Here is a 9,309-nt window from a genome sequence, read left to right as displayed (position 1 = left end):
GTTGTACTTCTGGTCCGTGGTTCTTTCCTGGATGTGGGGAGGGGGTAAGGAAGATGTGGTGAGGAGGAGGACGTTTCTATTCCCTCGTGTCGCAGGGCACTGGGGGGGTCATGTTTGCAGCTCACAAGAAGAAGCTGGCTTCTACTGTGCGGTTGCAGAGCCCAAGCACCTGCTGCCTATCCACTTAGCCTGAGATGGCTCAACTGAGGACAGTCTGTTGCGCACAGGACAGGAGACAAGTTTCTGGAGATGGTTTCTGCCTGCTGAATAGTGCCTACCAGTCACCTTCCTGAGCTAACCAACCTACATGCAGAGTAATGCACCCCATCTAGCTACATGTTCTCTTCAAGGTATGACAAGGCAACTCCTGCCTGCTGGTGTGCTGGGTGATACAAAGCTTGTATGGCTTGTGTCAATACCACAACTGCTCCTGCAGAGCTGAAGTCCCTTGGCTGTAAACCACTGATGGAAAGGTCAGCTGTTGTTCCCTGCTGCTGTACCCTTCACCTTCCACCTGATATGGTGGGAGCACGGATGGAGTTTACAGGCTAGGTCACCTGCCATAACATCATCCAGATGCACCAGGGTTCCAGTGTCATAGGGATGTGCCCTTTGCAATGCCTTTCACTGTAAACCTTCCCTCTTGAAGATGAACTTTACCCTCCTGGTCCTGGCTTGTTGTCCCAGACTTGTTCTACAATTCAGTCAGCCCATGCTTCACCAGCCCGTACAGGTATATCTTACACCATCTTTTGTGACAACGTAAGCCCCTTCCCAGGTGGTCCTGAGCTTAAGACCCTCTGTTAAGTATCTCTCCAGTCATGATGTGCCCAGAGCTGAACAGTTTTGGTCCCTATATCATCAAAGCTGGGCTCCTGCAGCCCTTCTCAGGATTGTGAATTCAGTGCCACAAGTGCACAGGCTCTGCAGTTAGACTTGCTGCGTAACCTCACTGTGCGCTCAGAAATAAACTTTCTGGATGAAGTGGTATGGTCCCCAAGAATGTTGCTGTGCAAGCAAAGCACCAAAGGAGAGGATATTCTTCCTTTGCAATGGTGGCTTCTTTTCAGGGCATCTTTCATTTGCTGCTAGATAGGATTTCTGTGGTTAAGGGGCAACCAGTACTTGGTGCTTCCTCTGTGCTATGAATGTGCAGCTTGCCACGCTACCTCCAAATTTTGAATTGTCACAGGTTGAATAGTAACAGAAACAACTTCTACAGTCCCAACAACATTTGTTGTTTCTGATGTCCCTCTAGTTTCCACACATTCTTTTTAGGATGGTGACAGTAGTGATGCTGTAGAGCCTCATGCAGAAGGGTAAATACCTGCTGGGAGGCTGAGCCCAGAGGCGCAGGTTTGCTCAGTGGAGTAAAAACCACTTTGACTGGACCTGGTTGGTGGCAGACTGTCTTGTTCTTGCTGAGAGGAATCGGTCTCTGGAGGGCTTGGTTTTCAATGTTCTCCCAGGTCATTAAAGAGAGTTTTTAATATTAGACATAGGGGACCCCACAGAGACTGGTTCTAAAATGATTCTGATTAGCAATGATCTCACATTAGTAATTTGAACTGAGATGTAACTGGTTTTAGACCATTTGCTGTGTGCTCTTTTGATGTTTCGTCTTGCAAACTTTTAATCAAAATGCTTTGTGGTATGTCGTGCCATATCAAAGGCCTTTGTATATACAGTTATTTTTATTAACCTGGTGACTCCGTTAAAAGGGTAAAATCAGGAGTTTTGCTAAGACTGACCATTATGTTATGTGGTAATAGCTCATCTCCATGAATGCAAACAAGACAAGAAGCAGTGCTGAGGGGTCCTGGTCACCTCAGCAGAGTCAAGGTCCACAGGGGTTGAGAGGCAGCTCTCCCCAGCATCAACAGGAGGGTGGCTGCCTACAGGGCATGGGATGCTGGGGATGGGGGCATGTGGGGCAGGCAGGACTGCTACAGCATGTTTGGGAGAAGGAAGAGGGTTCGGGTGTAACAAATGTGGGAAAAGGGCATAAAAGGGGATAGTTGTTGTTTACACACAACACAAAGTGATCTTTTCTAGCTATTTTACTGAGTGGTCTCTTTCTTGTGGGTGGGTCTGAGTGCCAGCAAAAAGGGAGAGGTCAGAGCGCATGAATACTGAGCAGGGATGCGTGTGGCAATGTGTGATGGCTCATGAACATCAAGCTGCGTTTGCTGGTGGGCAGGCTAAGGGTTTTGAGAGCCAGGTTTTGATGTGGGCTGGGCCAGATCCTGGAAAGGTCTGGCTCAATTACTGAAGAGACCGGGAAGCCTAGGATACTAGGTTAGGTAAGAAGCTCATCTGCATGGACAAAGGCACACAGAAACGATGGCAGAAGTAACTTGATTAATAACCTAACCCACCTACCCCAGGTCCATCAGAAGAGAAATACCAGCCCATCAGGGGCCCATCTCCAAAAAATCCAGGACATAGAAGTGCAATAGCAGATGAGGGAAACTGCAGCCCTTGCCTAGGCCCTTCCCAGGGCTGTCCCAGGAGAATAATCAGCCTGGTCCAGGCATGAAATCCATCACCATGAATTGTGAAGTGCTCTTGGGATCATCTTGAGAGCACAGGGGCGGGGTTGCCTCGTTGTAGGGGATACATGCAGGGAAAGAGAAGATGGGGAGTGCACAGGATTTATTATAGGATGTGTTGGGAAGTTGGTGCAGGACATGAAAAACCCCCAACTGTGCTGGGGACCAGAAAGGAACCTGAACAGGAGCCTATGATGTTTGGAGAGTAGTTTTATTTCAGCAGTGATGGTGCTTTAGCCTGCCTTCAGGGTAGAGGTGCAATGGGGTGGGTACACGGAGCAGGCAGGGCCGAGTGCACGGTGAGTGCCCGCCCAGCCTGGGGATGGAGAGGACCCAGTTCATGGGGTTGGTGATGCAATGCAGAGGGCACAGAAGTCTGACACAGGGTATGGATCTTTGTGTCAATGGGAGCTGAGGTGGGTGCTCTGTCTCAAGAATCTTCCAGCTCACTGCTGCACGGTCACCTTCACTCCGCTGGGATGCCTGTGACACTGTACCTGTCGCTAGTTCCTCCCAGGGAGTCTCCAGAGAGACTCTGGCCTGACAGTGCACTGCATAGGCTCTGCTCTCGGGCAGGATGTGGCACCGTTTCAATCGCCACCTCTACCTCGATGTTGATGCCTTCCCTGCAGACAAACACAGATTAGGGCAGCAGCCCAGCGGGGGAGCGTTGCAGAGTCCCTGTCCAGTACAGTAAGAACGGGGAAGGCTGTTAGCAAAGGACTTGTCAGTATTCCCCCCCACACACACAGTCCCCTTCAGCGTAGCAACTGCTCACCTGTAGGACACGTCCTGGCCCTCACTTAGCATGCTCCCTGCGAGGGCCACTGTGCTGGCTGACTGGCTGTCCTGCTCCTTCCATACGGCCCTGTGGTGTGGGCTATGTCTGCTGCTGGGAAAGGAGGTGGTTGTGTCTGGGACGCCATCCTCGACCCCCTTGGGGCTGGGCAGCACCGACCACAGCTCATTCACTAGCAGAGGGAGAGATGGGGCTAAACGCTGTGTCCACAAGGACCATTCACCATCAGGAGCAGGCTCCTGGCAGACAGGCACATGAACTGATCCCAAAATGCTTTGGACAGCACTCACTGTCCCCCACGAAACCAGTCTGCAGCCTCCCAGCCACTCAGGGCAGAACAGACACAAGTCCCCAGGGAGCCCTGGCCCTGGAGCTGTCACAGCTGCAGAGCCACAAGACAGGACTATGGCCTGTGTGCCACACCCCCCCCCCCCCCCCCACACACACCACCATGGAGAGCACAGGCCAGGGGGACAGCTGGCAGTGCAGGACTCACACTTGGTCAGGTTCTCCAGTTCCACCACACCAAGGTCCCCAGGCTGGCCACGGCCACCCCCGCACCCGCTGCGGCTCCGACACAGTGACAGCACCACCACCCCGTAGACGTAGGTGAGCATCAGGGGCACGCCAATGCCTGTGGGCAGACACGTAGCTACTGCCTAGCCCTCAGCAGCAGCCCTAGCTGTCCTTCCCCGCAAGGGAAGCCCAAGGAGCCCTGTGCATCAGACACCCCCCCGAGATGCGCCACTGTGATGGCCCCTATGCACTGGCCCCACGCTCTCCAGCACGTGGGCAGTGCCCCCAGCGCTGTCCTGGTACACTTACCCACTGTGACAGCTGTGATGATCGGGGACACAAACAGAGAGAGGAGGACACTGCTGGTGACAGAGAAGCACTGCTGGCACCCTGACAAGCTGCTCCTCCGGCTCTGGCCCAGCACCTTGAGGAGAAGCGAGGCAGCTGAAGGGGCTCTGCAGAGACACACAGTCCCCAGGCCCTGTCCCTGCTCTTCCTCACCCCAGCAGAGCTCCAGCCACCACTGCCCAGACCACCACTCCCTCTCCCCAGAGAGGGACAGCCATGACAGCACTGCCAGCACAGCTCAGGTGTCCTCGGGCACCACCCTGGCCCACACAGACCTCTGTTCATGCCCCCACCTCCCCACGTAGAGAACACCCTCCCTCGCAAGGGGTGTTGGGGTGGACAGCAGATAGGTTCCCCACAGTGAGGGGCTGTGGGGAAAAAATGGTGGCGTGGGGACACGCAGTGGCAGTGCTGAGCACTGTGAATCTGTCCAGGCCTCTGGCCATGGGCTGCCAGGCTCAGCAGAGAGCAGGACCATGGGAACCCCAGGGCCAGTACCTTCCTACCCATGTAGATGGGAAGCCCGATGGTAATGACAGGCACAGCAATGCCAGCGACGATGGAGATCACCATCGGTGCCCCCAGCACCATGCCCAGCTGCCACAGGATCTTCCGGGTTCGTGACCACGGCCTTTTCCCCCAGAAGGTGCATCCAGAGGGGCTGTGAGGACAGAGTGGGATTGGGCCAATGGTTCCTACACAGAGGCAGACAGATGCCAGCACAGCCCGGCCCTAGACCTGTGACCCTCCAGGGCAGCAGAAAGCCACGTTCCCACACCCTACTCCTGCTGCCACCAGGAACACCTGCCTGTGGGGTGCTGACAGCCAGCCCCAGGCCCACAGCTCTGCCGGACCCAGCAGCATGGACACATTGGACATGGACAGCACCGGGGATTGGACCCGATGATGTCTTGAGGTCCTTTCCAGCCCCTGTAATTCTGTGACACTGCTGCTCCCCCCATCAGTGCTACAACCCACCAGCCCCACACCCGGCAGCACATGGCTGTGGCTCTCTGCAGATCCTCACTGCCCCCCCATGCTCTCCAGCCCAGCCCCACAGCTCCTGGCAGCTCCCCAGCCTGACATCATAGCACCCCCGTGAGCCTGGCAGCAGACCCCCCAGCTCAGCCCACTGCCATCTCCTCAGGCCACCCCTCAGCTCCTGGCAGCACCCTCACACCAGTCCCCCAGCACATCTCACGGCTCCCAGTGCACCACAGCCCTGCACTGACCTCAAGAAGTGCACGTCAGAGATCTCCTGCAGGCAGAGCCAGCAGAAGAGGCAGCCACACACCGTGCAGTTCATGCGGTTGCAGCTCCCATCATTGATCTTCATGATGAAAGCACTGCAGCGGGGACAGACTTTGATGTCCTCAGCCTCAACTGGCAGGGGGAAGGGAGATGGGCTGGAATGCGGCGGGAGCAGGACAGTGCCGCTCTCCCCCACCCCCTGTCCTAGACTGCAGCCCGTCCCATGGGTGTCTGGGGGAGCCAGGCACTGCCAGCATAGCTGGGTCCTTCCCATCCCCAGCTCAAGCAGCTGGCACAGAGGCTACACCTCCATGCAGAGGCAGCTGGTGGGAAACACTGGGTCACAGCTCCAGGATCCCCAGGGGCAGGAAGGCAGCAGAGCACCCAGTTACACTGCTCAGGCGTGCCGTATCCCTGCACTGCCTGCTCCCATCCCAGACCAGGGTCTCACCGTTGGCCGACTCCTCTGGGTGATCAAGCTGTGCCGAGGGGCTGGCCAGGCTGGAGGTCAGCGGTGCTGGTGCACAGGGACCGTCAGGGTGCCAGGGCTGACGGCAGTGGTAGCAGAACTCGGTGCCACATCCCTCACGCCCACAGGTGAGGCGAGGACACTCGGCACAGCCATAGGCGATGACAGCGTAGCTGTAGGGAGAAGACAGTCAGCGTGGGGGGACCAGCAGTGCCCACAGGCCCCCTGCCACATCCCAGTATGGCACACGGTCATTCCCCTCCCCAGAACTGACAGGCTGTGTGCTGGCAGGTCCCAGATCTGTGCTGTGTCTGAGCAGCAGCCTGCATTCGAGAGCTATGTGCCACTCTCATCAGCAAAATGACCGCAGCAAAGCCTTCCCTGCCTCGCATCCACAGAATTCTCCTAGGGCCTCACAGACAGGCCCAACGTGGCCAAGCACTCCAGTCCTAACAATCAGCTGCACAGGCTACACGGCCACAGTCAGGACCAGAACATCTCTCAGAACAGGCCCAACACTGCACGGAATCATGTCACAACGGGACTGAGCCCGTGAAAGGCTCACAGAACACAGGCACAATGTGCTGCACGCCAACTCCCAGCCAGGAAAGCCCATCGCCTCCACCAGCGTGGGAACGGGGGACCCACACCGTGCCCTGCTCCCAGCTCCACGCGAGGGGCCAGCAGTCACCTGCAGTCTGGCGCAGGACACCAGCGGGTGCCCGGGTCGGCCACCAGCAGCCGCCGCAGGAGGAACTCCTCGTACTTGTCACGCAGGGCGGGCTCGGCCAGCAGGCGGTGGACATCGGCAGGCTGCAGCGCGGCGGGGCAATGCGGGCAGGCCACCTGCACGCGGCTCTCACTGACAGCAATGCGCAGGTACTGCTCCAGGCACGCCTGGCACGAGCGGTGGGCACAGGAGGCGAGGGTGGGAAAGGCCTCAGGAGGCTGGGGCAGCAGGCAGAGGGGGCACTCCACCAGCTCCCCATCCTCACCCAGGGGCAGCGCGACGTGCGTCTCCTCAGGGTCCCCTGATTCTTGCTCTGGCTCTGGTGACATCTCCCCGCTGACCTCCGGCTTCTGCCCACAGAAGTCCAGGACGTGGGGGGGCTGGGGCACCCGCGCAGGTCGCTCCATGGTGGCACGTCAGGCTGCCGTCAGGCTAGCGGGGCGGTGGCAACCCCGGCACAGCCCCCATGGCAGGCCAAGCTGTGTCCTACCCGGGCCTTGGAGCCAGCATCCCCACAGGCAACGGCCTAACCATCTCCAGCTGCAGCCCGTGCCCGTCAGCCTGCAAAGAAACCGCACGTGAGAGTGAACACAGGGGCCCTGGATGCAGGAATGAACCCTCAGCACCCAGCAGATCCCGACACCCTTCAGGCACAGAAACCAAGCTGTGGCTTCACCCTCCCCACTGTGCCAGCCCTAGGGCTGTCCACACAGCTGCACCATGTAAAAAAAAAAAATATATAGCAACAGCTCCAGGAAAAGCTGAGGGATCCGCAGCATTTGTCAGGCTCCAGGCTGCCCCACAACCAGCCACTTGTCCCTCGTGGGCCCAGGGCATTGCCCTGGCACAAGCCCTGCAGCACAGACCTCAGCCTCCCCTTCTGTTTGTAAAATGGGCAGCTGAGCCAAGGGACCCAAGAGCCAGTTCATTCAGTGACCAGCAAGGAGATGATGACAGGAGAAATGAGGTAAATCTGTCACAGTTTTCCCTTACTTAGAGTTCACATTAGTCTGGAGCCACAGCATAACCCCTCTACACACCAGGACCAGTCAGTCCACTGCTCTCCTTGCTCTCTACACTCCAGGAATTTGCACCCTGTATTTTATAACCCCATGGCACTGCTGAATCCTTCCTCCTCTAGCAGCTTCTGCCTTTTTTTTTCTTCTTTTTTTCCCTTTCAGCACAGACAGATCAGCAAAAACACTGCCACTGGGAGAGGCAGGTGTCAGTGATGACCCAGGTAAGAGCGAGGAGTCTGTTTACATCTGTTCTGCTGGGGACACGCATGGCACCGCACTGCGGCACCCCAGGTAACAAAGTGTTTTCTAGGCAGCTGTTAACTGGAGACCCGATGGAAACTTGACTTCAGTTTGATTTTTAAAGTTGTTAGAGAGTGAGAGGTACTGCAGGAAGAGAGCAGGGAGGGATGAGCTCAGCCAGCAGGGAGGGCAGCATCTCGGACGACTGCTGCCACCACCACGGGCTTTGCCCAGCAGAGCAGCCAGAGCTGGCACCAGAGCAGCAGCAGCTGCAGCCACCGCAGCCTGACCACGAGGGGACAGCCCGTGCCTGCCGTCCCCACAGCAGCACCTGAACATCCTGACCGAACTGCTGGGGCTGCACAAGACAAACAAAGCACCACCAGGGCTCCAAGCAGCCCTGCCTCTGGCCCTGAGGTACCTGTCAGTGGGGACTCATCGCTGACATGGCACGGCCACAGCTTCCCTGAGACAGCCACAAAGTCCAACACACGCAACTCCCTCCAGGACCTGCAGATAAATAAAAGTTGTCCGTGAACAGCCTCATCTACTGCTGAGTACAGTCTGCTACTGCTGTAGCTACTGCCGCAGCAGCAGCTTGCACAGCAAGGGTCACTCAGGTGTGTCACAGCTCCGTTAACTGAACCATGGAGAAAGCAGAACAAGTCCTGCAGCTGGGGACAGGGCCTGCTGCAGAGACCTGGACGTCAGAAGGACGAGCACGTAAGTACAGGTTCGTCCAAGTGCAGAGCAGGGACACCCCAACCACAGGGAGAGAAATGTGACAGCGTGAGAGGGGCTGAGCCCTGCTGGGGTGCCACAGGGCCGCACCAGGAGCTGTCGCAGCAGGACCCAGCAGGCCCCCCCCATGGCTCAGTGGCCACGTCCCTGCAGACCTCCAGCGGGATCTGGGCCACACAAACGGGAGCTTTGCTGGGAAGGGCGGCTGCGAACCAGGGGCTGTGCCGGCAGGAGCAGGGAGCTGCCATGGGCAGCACCACCCGCGGCCCCGCGGGGCTCAGCAGGGAGGGGGCTCCGCTGCGGCCCTGGGGGTGACACCGGGAGGGCAACGGCCACGGGGGAGCCACGGCCCCGAGGAGCTCCGGCCCCGGCCCTGTCCCGGCACCGGGAGCCCCCCGGAGCCCCCCCCCAGCCCCCCCCCGGCCCTGGACCCCCCGGCCCCGCCGCCCCGCCCCGCCCCAGCGCTGCCCCCGGGGCGCCCCCCGCTCCCCGGCCCCCACCTGCCTCCGCCGCCGCCCGGCCCGCGCCCGGCCGGGCCCCCCCCGCCGCATGCCGGAGGCGCGGCCCCCGCCCCCCTCCTCCTCCTCCCCCCGCTCCCTCCCGGTGCCGGCAGCGGGGCGGCGGAGCAGCGGCGGACCGGGGGG

General features: G+C 58.6%; 1 protein-coding gene across 7 annotated transcripts; it reads right to left on the bottom strand.

Moving 5' to 3' along the window:
• Nucleotides 1–2,747: 2,747 nt before the first annotated feature.
• Nucleotides 2,748–9,306, bottom strand: LOC137855073 (E3 ubiquitin-protein ligase RNF19B-like). 7 transcript variants are annotated; one of them, XM_068679209.1, is made up of 10 exons: nt 9,166–9,306; nt 8,346–8,434; nt 6,627–7,226; nt 5,918–6,108; nt 5,448–5,598; nt 4,714–4,876; nt 4,177–4,291; nt 3,848–3,985; nt 3,331–3,523; nt 2,748–3,233 (listed from the first exon to the last, which is right to left on the bottom strand). In XM_068679209.1, exons 3-10 carry the CDS (start codon nt 7,070–7,072, stop codon nt 3,143–3,145), a joined length of 1,488 nt encoding a protein of 495 aa, XP_068535310.1. In that variant the 5' UTR covers nt 7,073–7,226; nt 8,346–8,434; nt 9,166–9,306; the 3' UTR covers nt 2,748–3,142. The 7 variants fall into 7 exon arrangements, with proteins under 7 accessions (XP_068535310.1, XP_068535305.1, XP_068535306.1 ...); XM_068679204.1 differs by having other exon boundaries at nt 2,748–3,178; XM_068679205.1 differs by having other exon boundaries at nt 2,748–3,178; nt 9,170–9,292.
• Nucleotides 9,307–9,309: the final 3 nt, after the last annotated feature.

Source organism: Anas acuta, chromosome 3 (assembly GCF_963932015.1).
Source record: "Anas acuta chromosome 3, bAnaAcu1.1, whole genome shotgun sequence".
NCBI lineage: Eukaryota > Metazoa > Chordata > Aves > Anseriformes > Anatidae > Anas > Anas acuta.
This window is presented reverse-complemented; position numbering and strand designations above follow the sequence as displayed.

What these genes read in the sequence shown, in the direction of transcription:
- LOC137855073 (XM_068679204.1), bottom strand. Translation starts at nt 7,072, where the DNA reads ATGGAGCGACCTGCGCGGGTGCCCCAGCCCCCCCACGTCCTGGACTTC. An exon ending in CCATCTACATGGGTAGGAAG is followed by an intron (nt 4,292 to 4,713) that starts GTACTGGCCCTG and finishes CTTCTCCTCAAG; the next exon opens with GTGCTGGGCCAGAGCCGGAG. An exon ending in ACTGGAGAACCTGACCAAGT is followed by an intron (nt 3,524 to 3,847) that starts GTGAGTCCTGCA and finishes TCCCTCTGCTAG; the next exon opens with TGAATGAGCTGTGGTCGGTG.